This window comes from Mastigoproctus giganteus, chromosome 14 (genome assembly GCF_048544385.1).
Source record: "Mastigoproctus giganteus isolate SK-2022 chromosome 14, ASM4854438v1, whole genome shotgun sequence".
Classification (NCBI taxonomy): domain Eukaryota; kingdom Metazoa; phylum Arthropoda; class Arachnida; order Uropygi; family Thelyphonidae; genus Mastigoproctus; species Mastigoproctus giganteus.
The window spans coordinates 104,700,315-104,721,949 of NC_143588.1; the positions used below are offsets into that span (position 1 = coordinate 104,700,315).

Below are 21,635 nucleotides of genomic sequence, written 5' to 3' on the forward strand. Positions count from 1 at the left end.
ACTTCAATGGGCGTCCACAGCATCTTCATACTGTTATTCCCAGGAGGTCTACGCTTTCAAATATATTAATGACCAGCTGGGCAGTCCAAAACGCCCTTAACTCTAAGAAACAACTTGAAATCTTATTCCTAGACATACATACAAATCTTTTATTTCAGAATCGAAGGGTTCTTGCTGTCCTCCATCAGCTCCTCATCAATAGGCAAATACTTATTAAATATGATCATAGATTGGAGATGTCCACCAGGACCTCTGTCGGCATCCCACAAGGAGGAGTTCTTTCATCATGGTTTCTTGCCGCAGCACTAGAGCCCTTCCTTGCGAAGCACACAAACTTCATTTCATACGCTGATGATCTTAAGATGCTGGTCACATCCGATGATCCAGCAAAAGCTGAGGCAGTCGCCTATGAAAATCAGATAGTACTGTGCGAGCTCCAGAATTATCTAGGACGTCTGGGACTAAAACTGAATAATCAAAGAGCAGCTCAGATGACTTAAATAAAAAGGAGGACTATTAATAAAGGTTCACTCCCACACGGATTTGGGGTTGAAGTGGGATGATCGGCTTACTTTCAAAGACCACCTCAATGGCCAGGCTAAAAACGCTTGCGGCGTACTGGGCAATTCGGCAGGAGTTGGTCAGTGTTCCCGGCAAATACGTTCGGAATGTATAACTCTCTGGGAATTGATGCCTCATCTTTCTGCAGCTCGAAGTGCTATAGACAGGACATAGTGAAAGAACTCTACAAACACGAACAATAAGTGCTATGTGAAAAGAATTCCCTGCAAAGGCTTTCCTGGATTTACCACTGTGTTTTTTTATTGTTTGTTCTTTATTTATTTTATTATTTATTATTTTATGTATTGATATTTACCTTGTTATTTATTTGCAATCTGTTTTGATCTCTTTTCCAATGAATGTAATAACGTTCATTGGAAAAGAGATCAAATTTGCATAATGTACACCCTTCTAGCCGAACCAGGCTGTTCCAGGGGTGCCCACTGATGTGGAAATAAAATGATATTAATAATAATAAAATATTCTTGGATTCGAGGCCAAACACTTTCCTCTTGAAACGAGATGGTGTGATGCTACTGGTTCTTTTAACGAAACTGTAGAAAGTGGAAATAATTTAAATGTAATCGCAGAGGAAGAAACACTATAAGTGAAAAATGGAAGCTTTGTTCTAAAATAATTCCTGTGAGGCTGAAGCTGTCCGTCTTGCCCATTTGATCGACCAAATTCACAAATAACTTAGAGTATACACTGAGGTGCGCGTTTTTCCTCCTAAAAGCTGTTTTTTAAGTCGATTTTATTGTGTTATTGAAATCTATCTTTATTTCAGAATGCAGAATTGTTTTCATTACCTGGAAGATCAAACCAGGACCCGTGAGTTTTATTTAGACTCCCTTACAATCGATATTATTCTGATTAACATTTCAAATAAAGGTGGTGGTTGTGAAAATCTCAAAAAAGAGCAATTGTAAATTTAAATCAATTCTTAAAAAAAAAAAAAGTGTAGTCACAATTAGGAATGTCGATATGTATGGAACATGCAATAGCTATTTCTGCCCAATGAGATGTTGCAATTACTTACAGCAAAGTGCGTGAAGAGAAGCAAGGGCTGCAGACCGCAAGAGCCAAGCAATTACATGAACTCACGAGTATCGCAGAAACAGTGGTTCTCAAATTTCAAATCATTGTACTATTGGCCGACAACGATTTTGATGCTATTTACAGTTTCACTTTATGAACGAATTATGTAGCTTCCATGATATTCACCTTGGCAGTCGATGAATCGTTGGAAAGAAAACAAAATTCGTGGGGACCCCGCACCAATCGCAATTCAGAGAGACACGTTATTCGTGAGATATTTAGGCTGGTGGCACAAATCGAGTCGAAGTCTTTCTAACATTTCTACTGTTTTTGACTTTGAAAAGATTTTCGATCACTGGCACATATTACTGTCGCCCAACTCAAATACCTATTTGACTTCAGAGTACTGATCCTTGATGTACATTTCTGTTGTCAGTTGGGATACAAATCCATACTAGCATTACTGGGGAGCGTAAAGTAAAACAACTTGAGTGCTTATCCACCTGTTGAAAGATTGGGGGCAGCCTGACCATTTGACTAAATACTGGCGTTGTCCTTTAATTGTCCTTTCCTTAAGTACTCTTTTGATAGAGTATATGTCACGGGGAAGATTATCGTCGAAGTTAACTTTCTGTAACTGCGATTCGTAGAACGTTCCTTCGATTTCTTCACCATCACAACCAGTCTCTATTGGCCGACAACGATTTTGATGCTATTTACAGTTTCACTTTATGAACGAATTATGTAGCTTCCATGATATTCACCTTGGCAGTCGATGAATCGTTGGAAAGAAAACAAAATTCGTGGGGACCCCGCACCAATCGCAATTCAGAGAGACACGTTATTCGTGAGATATTTAGGCTGGTGGCACAAATCGAGTCGAAGTCTTTCTAACATTTCTACTGTTTTTGACTTTGAAAAGATTTTCGATCACTGGCACATATTACTGTCGCCCAACTCAAATACCTATTTGACTTCAGAGTACTGATCCTTGATGTACATTTCTGTTGTCAGTTGGGATACAAATCCATACTAGCATTACTGGGGAGCGTAAAGTAAAACAACTTGAGTGCTTATCCACCTGTTGAAAGATTGGGGGCAGCCTGACCATTTGACTAAATACTGGCGTTGTCCTTTAATTGTCCTTTCCTTAAGTACTCTTTTGATAGAGTATATGTCACGGGGAAGATTATCGTCGAAGTTAACTTTCTGTAACTGCGATTCGTAGAACGTTCCTTCGATTTCTTCACCATCACAACCAGTCTCTAAACAAAGGTGTTACGCTTCAAAACTCGAGAAACAGCAAACACTTCTCTCGTCCAGTTTCCCCAGTAACCTTTGGGGAAAGGTGCACTACTCAAAACAAACTGTATCTCCGAATTTAAATTTAGGATTCTGAATTTTGGCTCGAGCAAAGTCTTGCATACACTTCGTTAGCAAGAGCAACACTTCCAGGGACCCTACCAATTGAATGGTGGGGGCTCGATTACAAGTGTCCACAAAATCGTCGAGGATATGACTATATTTCCAACTTTTGCAAAAAGAAATCCATTTTTTTTTTTTTTCTTTGAGTGTTCGGATGAATCGTTCGGCAATAGCAGCTTTCTTTTCTGATCTCATGCAGAAATTGATATTAAGAGATTAATATTATTGAATAAGGCCTGAAGAGGAGCATTAGTGAATTCTTTGCCTTGCTCGGTATTAACGCAGAAAGGAATTTCTTCTTTTTGGAATAGATTTGAATACCTCTACCATTTCATTAGATTTTTTGCTTTTAAGATTTCTAACCCAAGCATATCACAAGAAGCAATCCACACAAACCAGAAGGAGACGATATTTATCGTTTGCGTCAGCGAGAGCCGACAGGTCATCTAGGTCGCATTGGAACGTGTGATTAAGTCCTGAAACTATAATTTTGTTCCTCTGAAAGTTAATTATTTGAGGTCGATGTCTATCTTAAGTTGGTTGACTAGCGAGGAAATCACTCATGACATGTTTAGGCAATTTTGTATGTTTTGAAGAGCATCTATAGAACTGAAACTACCTATTATCTTGGGATTATAATAGTCTGCTAACATTGTTTTTTCTTTCCACAGGTAACAACAGAAAGGAGGCAGCTGAAAACAACGCCCTGCTATATTCGTGATCATCGTGATAATGATAATCATTTTGGAGCAACTCCATGAAGATTGAAGAATGGAATTCTTAAATACAACCGAAAATCTACTCTTTGTTTGTAATCGGAGAAATACAAATGAACATTTTTTTAAAAAATTGCTTATTAAAAAGTTAGAATTTTAATTTGGTGTTTGTGTTTTCTTCGAAAGCACACGTTAAAAATAAAAATGAGCACCATAGATATTGAATAAGGCTAAGGCAAGTCAATTAATTGTTTATAAAGGTTAAGTTTTAAAAAAAAATACAAGTCTAATTACATACAAACAAGATATACATGGTGTCTATTTAAAAAATACACTCAAATTAAAAGTTGAAGACAAACAAGATCTACCTGGAGTCTATTAAAGAAAATTAACTGGAAAAGTTGATAACACCATCTACATATAAAAATAATTTCACCACCCTTACACTTTTCATTTGCACAGAAAAAAAAAAAATCACTGAAGTCTATTTTTAAATACCATCTACACATTTCTTAGGATAAAATACCATAAAAACAATCTCACCACCTGGAGTCTAATTAAACCCCTGTACACGTTTGGGCATGTCTTGGGACAGACACCAGCATCTCTGACATGAAAAGAGATAGAAGACAGCTCAAGGTCTACTCTGTTTGAAGTACATGGTCTTGTACCTGTAGGGCTTTAGGAGCATCAGCGACTAAGACAATATTGCTCCGTGTATACTGTCTGTAAATTGTTTATCTTCCGTGGTTGAGTTTCTGTTTGCAAGACCAAAAAAACCATGCTGCCCTAGCCTCAGATCGACTAACTCAGCCACATTGTGAAAAAAGCCCATAAAATTCCCCTCGTCTTTGACGGGACCTGAACTCAGCTCTTTTCCACTCCGCGTGGAGAGGACGGCGATTCTTCCAACTGTGCTACCTACGATGACGGGTATAGGTAGCAGTAATCCATATTATCGTACCAACTGTGTGGTACTACACTCAACGTAGTGGAAAATGAAAAAACCCTGGGGTTAATTGTGCAATCAAACATGAAGTTCACTGACAATACAGACTGGCAACCAAGACAGGATATGGGGTTTTTTCAATGATATACAAGAACTTTCCTAGCAGCGATAAGGAGGCAATTATGTCATTGTAAAAGGTAATGCTTAGGTAGCATCTTGAGTACTGCATACTAGTCTGGAGATCCTTATTTTAGGTAGGAGTCGATCTGCTGTAACGGCTATAGAAAAGAGCAATTAGATTGGTGAGGAGAACAAACCGGTGGTCTTCTCAAGAAAGACTTCAGTACCGCAAATTGCTGCATCTGAACACTAGTCATATGGAAAGTGATTTCCTTGAGGAATTTCCTTTTTTTATTGGATTAAGCAAGCTCAATGCTGATGGAATTCTCCCTCTTCTTGATTCTGTCCATATGAGGTGGTATAAATCATATTGAGAAGGATGGTGGCAGGATGGATGAGTGGAAGTTTGCCATCATCCAGAGGGTAGTCGATTGTTGCAACAAACTTCCATCTGTTGTTGTTGATGTGGATAATTTGAATAAATTCAATGAGGAACTAGACAAACTATTGGATTGGAGAGACGGTTAAGTGGGAAGATTTTTTTTGCTAATACTGTGTAAGCTTGTTTTATTTCATCATTTACCATTAGTAAAACTAATACTGAATTGTTAACGCCGCATCCCTTAAAAACTCATAGATCCCAATGTTGATTGATTTCATGGCAGGCGGGGCTTAAAAATATGTTAAAAGTTTTTTTATCATTTAAGATTCAGGTTTACAAAGTGAATTATACAGAAACCAGAGATTTCTGTTTCAGTTTAGTTATAATTCTCTTTTGCTTTAACGAGTTTCAATTTCAATTTTAAGAATGATATCACGCATATCACAGTGATATTCAAAAACACTTCTTGAAAGCTTTCAAGAAATAAAAACTAATATTATTACAAACTGATGATGATGTAACAGTATTTTCATGGGTCGAAAGTTACACCCTTCGTTAGATCGAAATCTCTACATAAAAATATTACTAATTTAAGGCTGTGTGCTGTAAGAATAAAATTGCTAACACCTTTCTTTTTTTATCGTGACGATGTCATTGGATAGTTGCTGGAGAGGCCTACTTCCTGCAGCGGATGAAAAATGGCTGATGATGATGTCGCTGTCATTAAACAGAAATTTCTATCAACTGAAACTTTCCATTATATTTAGAAGGGATATTTTTAATGGTGCATAGGGTACGCTAACGATGGAGCGCCTACCACCCAGCAAGAGTCACAATCAACGTATAAGTGAAAAGCTAACCAAAGAATAAGATCAAACCATGGAGACATTAACTGTACGATCTCTAGATATAAGAACACCTGCAATTTCTTTGAAGTGGTTACTTAAATGAGAAGGTATATACAGTATACCTTCAAAAACACGAACATTTCATGAACTAGAATATAGCATAAGGGCTGAAATCGATGTAATAATAGTTGTGGTTGTATTAGAATTTTAAGAGCATCAGCTATTAACGCTAACAGCATATTTCTCCATATATATAATCATTATCAGTAATTCAGTCTTGTGATTGGTCGATTCCTCTGATGAGCTGTCGCCATTTTTGTCTCCCCTTTGCCGTTTGTTTTAGTTCCTCAAAGTTCTGAAGTCCTGCTTCATCCAGCAACATCCCGATGGTCTTTTTTGGTCTACTCCTAGGGCGTTTTCCCCTCCACAGTTCCCTCCATTGCATCCAGAAGCAAACCACCATGTCGAATCACGTGGCCCACCCATTTTAATATATTGGATTTTTTTTTTCTACCTAAAATTTTCCTTTTTTCTTATACACGTCTTAATACTTCCACATTCGAAACATTTTCAGTCTATTTAATTTTTTCCATCCTGCGCCAGCACGCATTTCGAAGGCCTGAAGTCTCTTTTTGTGTCTCTCTGTTAGAATCCATGTCTCAGCTGCATATAGTGCCACTGACCAGATATATGTCTTTATTACCTTCTTCCTAATTTCTTGTGACATCCTCTTCTGTGTAATCAAGGACAGTTTATTCTTAAAAAATTGTTTTGCCATTGCAATTCTGGATTGAACCTCAGTTTTACATGAAATGTCCTGTGCAAATCGATATCAGTTCGGAAGGGAATTAACCTTTTACTAATCATCATTGCCTTAGTCTGCAAACTTAATAGCCTGTACGTACTTTTCACCTATTTTAATCCCCCACTTCTTATTCTCAAGTTCCTCCTTTATTATCACTTCGGCAAAGGCATTGAACAAACCAGGTGAAAGTAAGCATCCATGTCTTACTCACTTTTTAACTTTAGCTTTTTCTGTTATTCTTCCCTCACCAGTGGTGTATTGCTAAAAAAAATAGTACAGGAACGCTTGTCGATTAACTGCATATAGTTACCTAAGCTTTCTTTCATTTGCAAACTCGAAAATAATATAAAAAATTCTGTTCAGAAGAATCATAGAAATTCCTATACAGGATCGGTTAGGTATTCTTGTGTGACTGCCCTTTTTGTTTGTTGATCAACAGCAAAACGATGAGACTGCAAAAAGTTCGGACATAAACATTTCGATTCCATAATTCTAATGGTGAACCGTGTAGTTTAATAAACAACAAGCTTGCCACTTGTTTAGATTACTATTAATATATATATATTTTAGTAGCAATGGATAAAATAGATATTATTTCTTTTTCCCCTTTGATTATGCCATTGTTTCGTAATACAGTATTAGATGAAGAAATTTAACGATTTTCTATTATGACATTTCGAAAAAAAAGTACCGAAATATCGTTCCGGTGCATTTTGGCCCGAATACACCACTGCCCCTCACTCTTATCACCGCTTTTGTCTTCTATATAAGTCATAGATCAGTCCAATAATCTTCTTCTTGCATCCGATTTTATCAAGCAATGAGAACAGTGCTCTCCAGATCAAACGCTTTCTAGTAATTCACAGAACGCACATAGAGGTTTCTTTCCATGTTATACATTTTCTCACCGAACATTCTCAACCTTCCAATCTCTCATCAATCTGCCTCTGCGAAAATCACACTGTGAGTCATCCAGAAATTATTCAATGATTCCCCATACGAACTTTGATACCTTTCAGCAGAATTTTGGATGCATGGGTAATACGACTTATACACTGGTGTGCAAAACTTAAGGACAGGTCAGGTTTTCACCTGTAGTGTCTCATAGCAGTGGCCTGGATATGGGAAAAGCATACTAAAGGAACCTCGTGGGATACAGAAATGACAAAGGAAACAACACCGACACAACAACGGAAACAAACGGTACAGAGGGAATTTATTCAAAAATGGCAACATAGCACTGGCTGCCATGATACAGAAGCATCACTGCCAAAGATGGAACAAAGGGAAGAGGTGGTAATCAGTAGGAGATATGACCACCCCTAATGTCGATGCAGGCTTTGCACCACCTGTCCATATTTAGAACAATGTTGTTGATAAGTTCTTGTGGTAACATCGTCCATTCTTCTGTCAATGCCATCTTCAGCTGGTGAACATTTTCTGGTGGGTGTGGACGTGCCATTAGGCATCTCCCCAGAGCGTTCCATATGTGTTCGATGGGATTTAGATAGGTGGAACGGTCAGGCCAATCCATACGAACAATGTCCTCACTTTCCAAAAGCATATCAACAGCTGCAGTGTGATGGGGTATGGCGTTATCATCCATAAACACGAACGGGGGCCAATGGCACCTCGGAACAGATGCACATGGGAAGGTTTACCTCAGCACAGAAGCTTGCACCGATTACAGTACCGCCTTCCAGTATCTGGAGTTGTGTACGTCCATCTAAGATAACTCCTCCACAGACGAGAACACTTCGACCGCCATACCGATCTATTTCAGTGATGTTTGCGGGGTTATACCGTGTGCTAACCTCTTGCCAGATTAACTGACGTCCAGAATCGCCGCTGATACTGAATCTACTCTCATCAGTAAAGAGTACCTTACCCCATTGCGCTGCTGTCCAGTCCTTGCGTTCGATGCATCACTGTAAATAATGTCTCCGTTGGGCAGGTGTTAAAGGGACACAGCGTACTGGGCAAACAGTCCACCTTTGTGGTGTCGCCTAGCCACAGTAAACCGCGATATCCTGCATCCTGTGCTCCTGTGCAGCTGATTTGAAATGGATCCCGCTGTCTGGTGTCGGTCCCTCTTGGCCTGTAGGAGTATATAGCGGTCATCATTGAGCGTTGCTTTTCGTGGGCAACCACCAGTGGTCCTTCGAATAGCTGTACCTGTCGTTCTGAAGGCCGACCAGGCACGTGAGACGATGCTATGGGCAATACCGAACTCTGCAGCCACACTCCTCTCATTTCTACCTTCTCAATTATTCGACCCCGGGTAAAGTCATCCAATGTTGTCTACTGACCCATTTTGTTGTCTGTAGCACTGTATGAAACCAATCGAACGTCTGTAACAATCATGCTCACCATTTGGTAATTTGCACATAACTGCTGAACTGCTGCTTTTATCTGTTTATGTGAGCCCTCTCATCACGATTCAAATTTTTGCATGTGCACCAGCTTTCTACTGAACGGCCACAGTTACGCAAATCGCTATTGGCTGTTTCGTTTGATTTTGTGGTTGTAACCTTTAGAAACAGTGTTGGTCCTTAAGTTTTGTACACCAGTGTAGTTCTGTAGTCTTGGCATACTGTTGGTGACATTTCTTGGGCATGGGGATTATGACTGATGTGCAGAAATCCTGCAGCCAATGTTTATTCCTGTAGATCATCTTTATCAGTTCAAAAAAGGCTTTCTTCAGATTTTCTGCACTGTATTTTAAAAGCTCTGCAGTATGTTGTCAATTCCTTGTGCTTTGTTATTGCTAAGGGACTTTAAGGCTGTGTTGAATTCATCGTTAAATATTTCCTCCTCCTCCTCCATGTTTTCTTGTTCTTCTAGCGCCGTATTCCTCCATATGTATGTGTTTGAATCGCCATAAAGTTCTTCAACATAACCCCTCCATCTTTCTATTTGCTCTTCGAAGCGCATGATTCTATCTCATGAATGTTTTCCTTTTATTCAGGCGCAACATATGCTATCTGTCAATTGCGTGTGCTTTGTGATCGATTTTCTACTTGCTGGATGAAAAAAACCCGAGTTTCCGGGATAAAAAACTAAGCTACCCTCGCTGAGACCGACTAACTCAGCCACGCTGTGAAAAAGGCCATGAAAATTCCTCACGTCATCGACGGGATTGGAACTGAAGTAAATAATAGCTGAAACGTTAGATGCTGTTATAGAAAATATTATTTTAAAACTCAAGTGATTTTTAAAATTTTAAAATAACTAATCCTTAATTACTTTTCATGCTTAAATTGATATTTATAAACCTTTCCTAATTGCTGTTTAAATTTTTGAATTAAACGTTTTCCTTGCGGCCGTATCCCCTTATTTTTAGGGGGAAAGAATAGTGTTGCCCAAATCTAAGGGGAGGGGGGGGGAAATATATATACAGTATAAAAAAAGCAAATGTAAAGACCCAAAACATGAAGCCTTATCGTACATTAACTATAATAAACTATAATATTGATAGGATTTTAAATAATTCGCTCTAGATCTATGGCAAAATATAGTCAGAATAAGCAATCGTTTACAATTGCTAATTCACATTTTATATTGTGTTAATAATGAATCTTTGTATGAAGACTAGAAAAATTAAGTTAAAAATAACATTTAACATAATAATGGCAAAACTGAACGATAGGTTTAATTTACTAACCATATTTCTGAATGTGTGATTTATTAAAATTTTACACGCTATCCTTTTTCTCATAAATAAAACATGCTTATAAAACAAATATTTCTCTTCAAATATAAACTTTCGTACTATGTATATCTCTGTTTATAATTATTATTGATTTTAAAGTTGATAATAAGAAAGCAGTAATAAAATAAGTAAAATAAAGCGGAAATTACAAAATAGTCACTTCCGCTTCTTTTGATAGTACAAGTACAAGACAATGTTTACGAATAAATAATGGGAACTTTTAAAATAGTTCTGAGCGATATTTATTACAACGAAAAGAAAATGATTCTTATCCCCCCCCCAAGAAATCTTTATAACTTGCATTCATCATATTAAAATAACCACTCATAATCCAGAAGTACAGAAATATGAATTTTAAGATAAAGAAATAAAATCATTACAATAATACTGGAAGATTTTGAATATCTATTTCCCTCTGCCACCAAATAAATAATTTAAAATCACTCCCCATTTGAAGGGAGTAATCAAGTTGTTGAAGCGTTTTAGGTACAGCAGCAACTGAAACTCCAAAAAAGTATGCATTAGGGTTTGAGTTGTACATATTTTGTCTATAAATTGCGTGTATTCCATAGTCGATTTGCCTGTTCGCTGGAGGAAACCGCGTTGACAGGAGATGAAACTATACAACCCTCTCTCTCCTGAGACCGAATAACGTACTCAAGTCTTGAGAAAAGCCCATAAAAATTGCTGGAATCAATGACGGGATTCGAACCCGATACTTTTAACTCGGGTGGGGACAGAACGGTATGCACTGTCCTACGCGACAGGGAAGAAATCTAGTAAAAATACGTTCTTTAATATTAAAATTCTCCTGTAGAACGTCACTTGAGTATGGAAGCTAGATTTTCTGTTTCAGTTTAGACTTTCTTTTCTTATCTTATCTTTCGCTTTCACTTTCAAAGTTAGATTGAGTTTCAATATCGAGCACTTAAAAGAAACAGAGATGCATGTCTACCGAAATTATTGTCTGAAGAGGTTATTTGCGTGTGACAAATGGGATTTGAAGAGTAGTTCTTTATCGCTATTGATTTAAGTGCTCGCGGTGCAAAATGCCTACTAGAACAACAGGTCGACATGGTAAGAGTAGACTTCAACATTATTTGAAACGGATTCTTGCTAATCAAGTGAAACTTGAAAAAACTGAAGCAAAACTACATTGTAAAATCGTTACCAGTTTGCTGCAATTTATTAAAGATCAAATGAGGACTGACAACTTATTTAATTCCCTTTTTAATAGAACTGACGGCACAGGGAGTTACTTTGAAGGCTTACGTGTTGCCGAAGCAACGGAATTTGATTTTAACTTCGTCTTTCGACTTCCGTTCAGCAGAGAAGATGTTTTTAATGTAATTGAAGTGAATGTCCCACCATCATATGCTTTCGTGAAGTTGAACACATCCATTAAAGAATTGTTCCAGGAAGGAATTTTGCACCACAGGTATCACGGTCTAGAAAGGTTTTTCGATGGAGAAAATTATTTTTTATGTACCAAAGTTTTAAGTTGGATGCAAGGAATGGTTGATAAAATTCCTTGGGATACATTTGAAGGAGTTGTGAAAATTGTGAAGACCAGTAGTGGTCCAGCAAGAACCTTATTAATAACAACAGAGGATGGGACTGAAATCAGCGTGGATTTAGTGCCCGTTTTTGAGTTTTCCGGAGAGCGATTCTTGAAGAAAGTTGATCGAAGGGAAGATATCTTAGAAGATGAGGTCACAAAACCATGGGTTTTGGTGCCCAAACCCTTTCCAAAGGATGGAAGTGTTTATAGTCCTGCTGAAGAAGACATTCCTCGCTTGTGGAGACTGCACTGTCCTTTCGCAGAGAAACGCCTAGTTAGGAAACGAATGGCACTGAAGCCTGTAATAAAACTGGTAAAGCTTTTGAAAGAAAACGAACACTGGAAATGCATTCCTTCTTACTACGTGAAGACCGTTGCCTTTTGGCTGATTAAGGACCATCCTGAACCCGAGTTCTGGAACGAACGAAATATGGCGAACTGTTTTTTGCTTATGCTAGAGAAACTTAAGGAGTGTGCCGCGGAACACCAGTTGAGCCATATTTTCTATCCAGACTTTAATATGATGTACAAAATGAAAAAGGAAGAGGGGCAAATGGTCCAAAGCCGCCTGGAAAAGATATTAGTGACAGTACAGTCTTCACCTAAAAGTGTAAATTTGTTTTTTAAGAAGTAGTGGTGTGATGGAAATGAATTGCCAGAGGGTAAATAAACACAAGAAGATGTATTTCCGTTTATACCTGAAATGTAACAAATGTTTTCTATTTGTTATGGTGAAAGATGTAAATAATGCCAACGACCATTTTTAACTATATTAATTAAAAACGGGAAAAAACAGTTTTTATTGTAAATAGATATTCGCAATTCTACTTGTTTTCAAGGATACTCATGTTAAATTATTTATGTATTTATTTATTTTCGTGAAATAAACGTCATCAATTTATATTCTAGATTGTCATGACAAATTACTTTGCATTTATTGTTCATTTTCTTGTACTTTGAAAAGAAAAATATGTAAAATCTTAAGATCTTTTTTTGAATTCTCACTGAGTTGGTTGTGATAGGGGTATCAGCAATTTAGGCATTTTAGGCCGTATTACGCCACATATAATAACTCTCTAAATTGCGTATGGACCTTTTTCACAACATGGCTGAGTTAGTCGGTCATAAACAACAATAGCATGATTTTTTCCTCGGAAACTGGGGTTTTTCGTCCAACAAAGAGAAAATCGAACATAGAACATACAATTTACAGACAGTATATACGGAACAATACGACGTTGGTCCCTGATGTTCCTAAATATCCTACAACAATGACAACTGTGGGCAGAGAAAACAGTATGTGTAACATAAAGCACGTAAAATTATCCTTTGAAGTTCAATTTTATCACTAATATTTGAAGATGGCGTCTCCCTCACTCATTGAACCCCCAGTCGTTCTCCCTCACTCATTGAAACCCCAGTCCTTCTCCCTCACTCATTGAAATTCCAGTCGTTCTCCCTCACTCATTGAAATTCCAGTACTTTTCCCCCACTCGTTGAAAGCCATTATTGCAGGCTATCTAAGCTAAATGTGTTCGGCCTAGAAAACAATTTAAAATGAAATAATACTGGCCACTTGGCCGATGGTTCCTATAATCAGTCTGCAATTGGAGATTGGCTTCTACCAACCTACAGAAGGTAAACCAAAGACAAACAGGCTTAGCCTTTTAAAATATATTGATTCCAAGTTCACACTTTCAAACAACAGTGCTGAACATAGAAAGCCACGGTCCACTGTTGTTTTGTATATTTATCAATGATATTGATGAAGGTATATATCAGGCTTAATGTCAAAGTTTGCAGATGATACAAAGGTTGGCAGGGTTGTTAATGACAGTAATGGCAGTGTGCTACTGCAACAGGATCTAGATAATTTGGGCAGATGGGCTAAGAAGTGGCAACTGAAGTTTAACCTTGACAAATGCAAAGTACTGCATATGGGTAGAATGGGTAGAAGTAACCCCAGAGAAACGTACCAACTGTGTGGTACTACACTTAAGGAGGTAGAAAATGAAAAAGACCTGGGAGTAATTGTGCAGTCAGATATGAAGTTTTCTGAGCAATGCAGACAGGCTGCCAGGGCAGGTCATGGGGTTTTGTCAATGATATATAGGAATTTTGCTAGCAGGGAAAAGGAGGTGATTGTCCTCCTGTAAAAGGCAATGGTCAGGCCACGCCTTGAGTAATGCATACAGGTCTGGAGGCCTCATTTTAGGAACGATGTAGATTTGCTTGAGCGTGTACAGAGAAGGGCAACAAGATTGGTGAGGGGAATGAAGAGATCCTCTTACCAAGAGAGGCTTAAGTTCTGCAAATTGCAGTGGCTGGAGACTAGGCACCTGCGCGGTGATCTGATTGAGGTATATAAGGCCTTGAATGGATTGAGCACGCTGAATTCTGATGGGATCCTTCCACTTGTTCGGATTACGAACCTAAGGGGGCATAAATTCAAATTAAGAAAAGACAGATGTAGAATAGATGTGGGGAAATTTGCCTTTAGCCAGCGGGTGGTTAATTGCTGGAACAAACTTCCATCTGTCGTTGTGGAAGTTGATAGGTTAAATAAATTTAAGGAGGAACTGGACAAACTTTTAGAGGGAATGGTTGTGTGAATATTTTTTTTTTTTTGGCTGATGCTGCATAAGCTCATACACTTGCTTTCTTGCATCACATGCCACTACTACTACTACAGTTACGTTCTGAAAATGTTTAAACTACCGCTGCCTAAATTAGTATGAATCTGCTATATATTTACCAGTTCTTGAATAAAAAAGCATGTGAACAATATGCCTGAATACCTTCTCTAAGTGATCTACCTATTTCTTTTACCTAAGTACTTTATATTGCCATTTAACTAATTTTACAAAGTCTGAAAATATGTTACAGCAGCACAATTCATGACCTGATCTGACTGACAAAGCCTTTCTTTTTTTAACACAACACGACTCATAAAACACACTGTGCTAATTTAAACTCTGAATTTTATGATCCCTTTTAGGGTTTGAGGATGCGCTTAATCATAAAACTGTTATTTTTCCAGACATCATGACAGAGTTGGCTTTAAAATGAGTGGTCGCACATGAGTGTAGCTGCTTCCATTCGTTCAAACTTTTAATTACCGGAAAATGGTTTACAGAATTATATATACAGATAAAAAACCGCTTTAAAAAATCCATACTGTGCTCGTTGTACAGACATGCAATTACTGATTTCACCCAGATAAAAAAAACAAAAAAAACGATGTTCGTAAATTGAAGACACAATTGCACACCTCCAGAGTGCCTGATTTTCCTCTCACTTGAAACCTGCTTTCTCCTCATTATGGGCAGTTATTTACTTTTTATTCAACTACACATTTTCAAAAAAACACACTCAGCAGTCATAGTAAGAGTAAAAATGCACGAGAATGCAACAGAGACGTCATTTAACAACTACAATCTGACTGATGAAAATTAATTAAGAGTATTAGGTGGAAGGGAAAACTGCTAGCTTGGAGGGCGTCACAGAGTAAAAGATTAAAAGTAGCCGCAGGCAGAGGTGAAGATGATTCTTGAACTACTTCTATTCGAATAAACAGCGGCCTGGAGCGAGGGATGGTGCGGGTTTCAGGGACTGATGGCAGTCATCGTGAAACAGGTGAGTATATGGGATGTGTTAGGGTAACTAAGAATAAGAATAGGTGCATGTATACCAGTGTTAGAAGTATAGTAAATAAATTTGATGAATTTGAAGTGTTGGTCAAGACATCAAAGGCGGATACTGTTGGGACACAGAGACGTGGTGTCACACAGATATTAGGAAATGCAGATGGAATTTGGGGAGTAAAATGTGTACAGAAAGGATAGACAGGATAGGAAGGGAGGAGGTGTTATGCTGTTAATTAAGAAAAACATAAAATCAAAAGAAGTGCACCCAGTTGATATAGATGAACAGTGCACTGTTGAGTCAGTTTGGTGTGACATAAGCACTGCGAAAGCAAAAATAAGAGTAGGAGTGTGTTATAGGCCTAATGACTCGAATGAGTATAATGAACAATTGTACAGAGAAATAAAGTGGGCTAGTAAATCAGAATGTCTTATAATGTGGGATTTTAACTTCCCAGATATTGACTGGAACTTGTGGGTTGGTCACTCACACACTAGTCAGACTTTTGTGGATTTATTGGATGATTGTTTTCTGCAGCAGCATGTTCGAGAGGCAACCAGAGAAAGTAATACTCTTGATCTGGTTATCAGCAGTGATCATTCGTGTATTAAGAATTTGCAGATAAAGGAACCACTAGGTGGCAGTGATCACAGTGTACTGATGTGAAAGGGTTTTTGCTTCAGTAATGGTGACTACAGTGGTCTCAGACAGTTTTAAATTCTGTACAGTGGGATCAACTGATGATGTTACCAATAGCAAATTCTAAGTGGGAACCATTCAAGGAATTAATCGTGGAAGCTACTAAAAGTTTAAAGCCTATTAAGAATTATTGTTCAAAAAAAGGTTTAGGCCTAAATGGTTGTCAACTGAACGAATGACACTGGTGGCAGAGAAGAAAAATGCATGGGATGCATATCAGGCGACACAAAGCCTATGGCAGATATAATCTCGTCTGTAATCAAGTCACAAAGGGGGTTTGGTAGATTACCAGAAATCTTTGGCAAAGGATGCTAAGAAAAACAGCAAGGATTCTTTACTTATATAAACTCTAAAAGGAAGGGGATGAATCAGATTGGTCCACTTAACATAGATGATTCCACTGTTGATGATCCTGCTCAGGTAGCTAACAAACTGAATGAGTATTTTGCATCTACATTCACACATGAGGATTTATTAAAGGATTGAAAATTCCAGAAGGTTATCAAATTGTAGCAGGATACTTAATGATTTTGTAATAACTGAGAGCAAATTGGAGGAGAAATTGTTGAAGTTAAACATAAGAAAAGTATCTGGGGTGGATGGGATCTATCCAGTTATATTAAAGGAGGCGGCAAAGCAACTAAGCAAACCCTTAGCCATAATTATGAAAGCATCCTTGGACTCAGGGGAGGTTCCCACGGACTGGAGATGTGCAAATGTATCCCCAATTCACAAAGGGTATTAAAGGAGGCGGCAAAGCAACTAAGCAAACCCTTAGCCATAATTATGAGAGCATCTTTGGACTCAGGGGAGGTCCCCACGGACTGCAGATGCGCAAATGTATCCCTAATTCACAAAGGGGGATCGAAGGGTGACACGAGTAATTACAGACCAGTTAATTTAACTTCTGTTCCGGGTAAAATAATGGAGTCACTGGTTAAAGATGCCTTGCAGGATCATCTAGACAAGACTGCAGCAATAATTCAGCCACAGCATGGGTTTGTTAAGGGAAAGTCTTGTCTGACAAATTTGACTGGATATTATGATGTGTTTACAAAGGTACTGGATGCAAAATATAATTTTGATATCATATACTTGGATTTCAGGAAAGCTTTTGACACTGTTGTGCATGGAAGACTACTGTACAAATTGGAGCAGAATGGTATTAAGGGTAAGTTGCTACAATGGATAAAAGGATGGTTAAGTTGGAGAAGACAGAGGGTGGTAATCAATGGGCACTGCTCTTCGTAGACTAATGTAATTAGTGGAGTCACACAGGGTTCTGTGATGGGTACACTGTGGTTTTGTATATTGATCAATGATATTGATGAAGGTATATCAGGCTTAGTGTCGAAGTTTGCAGATGATATAAAGGTTGGCAATGTTGTGAATGACAATAATGGCAGTGTGCTACTGCAACAGTATCTAGATAATTTGGCCAGATGGGCTATGAAGTAGCAAGTGAAGTTTAACCTTGTCAAATTCAAGGTACTGCATATGGGTAGAAGTAACCCCAGAGAAACGTACCAACTGTGTGGTCCTACACTTAAGGTGGTAGAAAATGAAAAAGACCTGGGAGTAATTGTGCTTTCAGATATGAAGTTTTCTAAGCAATGCAAACGGGCTACCAGGGCAGGTCATGGGGTTTTGTCAATGATATATAGGAATTTTGCTAGCAGGGAAAAGGAGGTGATTGTCTCTCTGTTTAAGGCCATGGTCAGGCCACGCCTTGAGTACTGCGTACAGGTCTGGAGGCCTCATTTTAGGAACGATGTAGGTTTGCTTGTGCGTGTACTGAGAAGGGCAACAAGATTGGTGAGGGCAATGAAGGGATCCTCTTGCCAAGAGAGGCTTAAATTCTTACAGAACACACCAATTTATATAAAAATATTGATCATGCTCTTTCAACAAAATGATTCAATTAATTACATCGAGAATTTTGGTATAGATACATTGAATAAATATTCATCTTATTTAAAAGTGCACCACGAAAATATCATTTGTATATTAAGTAGTAATTTTTGGTAGTAACATTAGCATTAGCATTAGTAGAGGCATTTGATGCAAGAAAGCAAGCTTATGCAGCATCAGCCAAAAAAAAAAAAAATAATAATAATAATAAAAATAAAAAATAATAATAATAAATAAATAAATAAAAAATAACCAATTCCACTTCACCCCTCTGTTCGTTCGAACTACCTGTCCAGCTGAGCCTTAACCTTATTTAGGCTATCAACTTCCACAACAAGGGATGGAAGTCTGTTCCACCAACCAACCACCCGCTGGCTAAAGGCAAATTTCCTTACATCTACCCTACATCTGTCTTTCCTCAATTTGAATTTATGCCCTCTCAAGTGATTTTTCTGAGCAAGAGGAAGAATCCCATCAGCATTGAGTATGCTCAAACCATTCAAGGCTTTATACACCTCTATCAGATCAACTCGCTGGTGCCTAGTCCCCAGACACTGTAATTTGCAAAACTTAAGCCTTTCTTCGTAAGAGAACCCCTTTGTTCCATTCACTAATCTTGTTGCCCTTCTCTGTACTCGTTCCAGCATCTCTACATCCTTCTTGAAATGAGGCCTCCATACCTGTATACAGTACTCTAGGTGTGGCCTGACCATTGCCTTATACAAGGGGATAATCACCTCCTTATCCCTGTTAGAAAAATTCCTATATATCATCGACAATACACCATGAGCTACTCTTGCAGCCCGTCTGCACTGCTCAGAAAACTTCATATCTGCCTGCACAACCACCCCCAGGTCTCTTTCATTCTCTACCACAGTCAGTGTAGTACCACAGAGTTGATACGTTGCTCTGGGGTTGCTGTTTCCCATGTGTAGTACTTTACATTTGTCAATGTTAAACTTCATTTGCCACCTCTCAGCCCATCTGCTCATCCTTTTCAGATCCTGTTGCAGCAGCATAGTGTCAGTAGTGTCCTTGACAACCCTGCCAACCTTCGTATCGTCTGCAAACTTGGACATTAAACTTGATATACCATCATCAATATCATTTATAAATACAGAAAACAATAATGGACCCAATACTGAACCCTGAGGGATTCCACTGATAACATTAGTCCACGATGAGCAGTGTCCATTGAGCAGTGTAACAGTTACCAAACACTTGGACAAATGCACACAGACCACCTGTTGAAAAACAATCCCACTGACATTTTGTCTAATAAACCGCTCAAATTACGAATCTTTTGTTGAACTCTAGAGATATATATGTTGTATAAATGATCCGGGTAAATAAAAGTGAAACAGTGAAGAACAGTTTGGATGTATCTAAAAATAAATTCTTCTTCTTCTAAAAACGAAATTATTTCACCTTCACAAGTGGCTGTCTGATGGGTGTGTTGAAGGTTACACTCTTTGCATGTTCAAATCTCGACATCACAAAAATACGCAACATACTGTTAACTCTATGCAGCTGCAGTAATGTTAACATTGCTAATAATTCTAAGAATTGATTCTAAGAATTGAGCCAAGATTGCATATATCCTCAGAAATACAACGTTCGTTCAATCGTTTTATATACACTGCTAGACAGAATTAACAGAACACATAGAAAACGTTGTGTAATTCGTGCAGCTTGCGATGAAGAGAGACAATATTTGGTATGGTGGCGTACCATAGAATAACAATGAAAAGAGAAGACAGTGAGAAATTTCAGACATGTTTAAGGAATATTTATAGGAGTTGTTTAAGAATTGCCAAAAATGTCACATTACAGAAATCGATACAAGTTGCTCAAAAATATGATCACAAGACATCAGTATGGTGTATGATCCCTCCCACCACGGCTAAAGAGGTCTGACAGCGGTGAACCATGCTCGATATAAGAGTATCTATAGGATTATGTGGCAACAAGTCCCATTCTTCCACCACTTTAGCTCACCAAGTGACCGAAGAGTTCACTGTCGGCCTGCAATGAGACTCCCAAGGGTGTCTCGCACATGTTCGATCGGATTTAAGTCTGTTGATCATGCTGGCCAAAGCAGTCGTTGGATATCTTCAGGTTCAAAATATTCCTTCGCCACCTGAACTCTATGTGCAGTGCCATTGTCCTCATGTAAAGAAAATCTGGGCCAACCGTACCCTTAAAAAGTCGCACATAGGGCTGGAGGATCTGTTCTCCGTACCTCTGTCCAGTTACGGTACCCCTATCAAAAACATGAAGAGGGCTGCTGCCGTTGTTTATTATCACGCTCCACATGAGAACACCGCCTCCACGGCATATGTCCCTTTCTCTGATGTTGGAGAGATGGTACAGCATTCCACGTTGCCTACAGATGAAATAATGAATCTATTTGTAGGCTAGAACGGGGCTCATCAGAGAACAGAACTTTATTCCATTTGTCAAGGCTCCAAATTGCATTTGGAAAGACAAGGCTCCAAAGTTCATGGCACCAGTTTCGACGAGCTCTGTGGTAGTTTGGGATTAATGGTATAGAAACCATTGGCTTGCATAGAGTCCACTTGAATTGAGCCTTCTTAACAGTGCGGTTGAAAATGTTTTCACCTGTCGCCGCAGCAACCTCAGGAGACAGTTGATCACGAGAAATCGTAGTGTTCCATCTTGCTTTCAGAGCCAGATAGCTGTCTTTTCTGGTTGACATAGTCCTCGGGCTACCTTGACCAGCATTTCTTGTAATCGTTCCTGTCTCCTGAAACTGCTTTCATAGTGCCGGGAATACATTATGTTACATGTTAAGCCAACGTGCCACCTCCGTCTGCGACTGCCCAACTTCAAATCTTCCAATGGCCTGCCATTTCAAAGAATCATCTAAACGACTATGACTTTCCATCATGAATATTGGAGATGTGACTGTCCTACTGAAAAAGATAAAAAAAAAACGGGAATAAAGTGATGTGATCGCAACTCGTGTTTTTATAAGCAAGAATAATTTACATAATCTGCTGCTCTGTAAGGTGGTAGATCGATTTCTATTGCATACTCGTAATTTGCATGCCAGGATGTCTATTATATCAAATATTCTCCTTCAGCGATACAGTTCACAATAAAATATTCATGAAAAACATTTTGTTCTGTTACTTTTGTCGAGCAGTGTAGAACAATCTATCCCTGGCTTCTTTTTAAAATTAATCTTTTCGATTCGTCCTCTCTGATAAGGAGTGAAAGAAATCAAGGAAATGCTTTTT

General features: G+C 38.4%; 1 protein-coding gene across 1 annotated transcript; it reads left to right on the plus strand.

Annotated features, from left to right (window-relative positions):
* The first annotated feature begins 11,605 nt into the window (after positions 1–11,605).
* On the plus strand, positions 11,606–12,751 carry LOC150075481 (cyclic GMP-AMP synthase-like receptor). Its single transcript, XM_090388504.1, has one exon. The coding sequence runs from the start codon at positions 11,606–11,608 to the stop codon at positions 12,749–12,751; it is 1,146 nt and encodes a 381-aa protein (XP_090244630.1).
* The last annotated feature ends 8,884 nt before the right edge of the window (positions 12,752–21,635 follow it).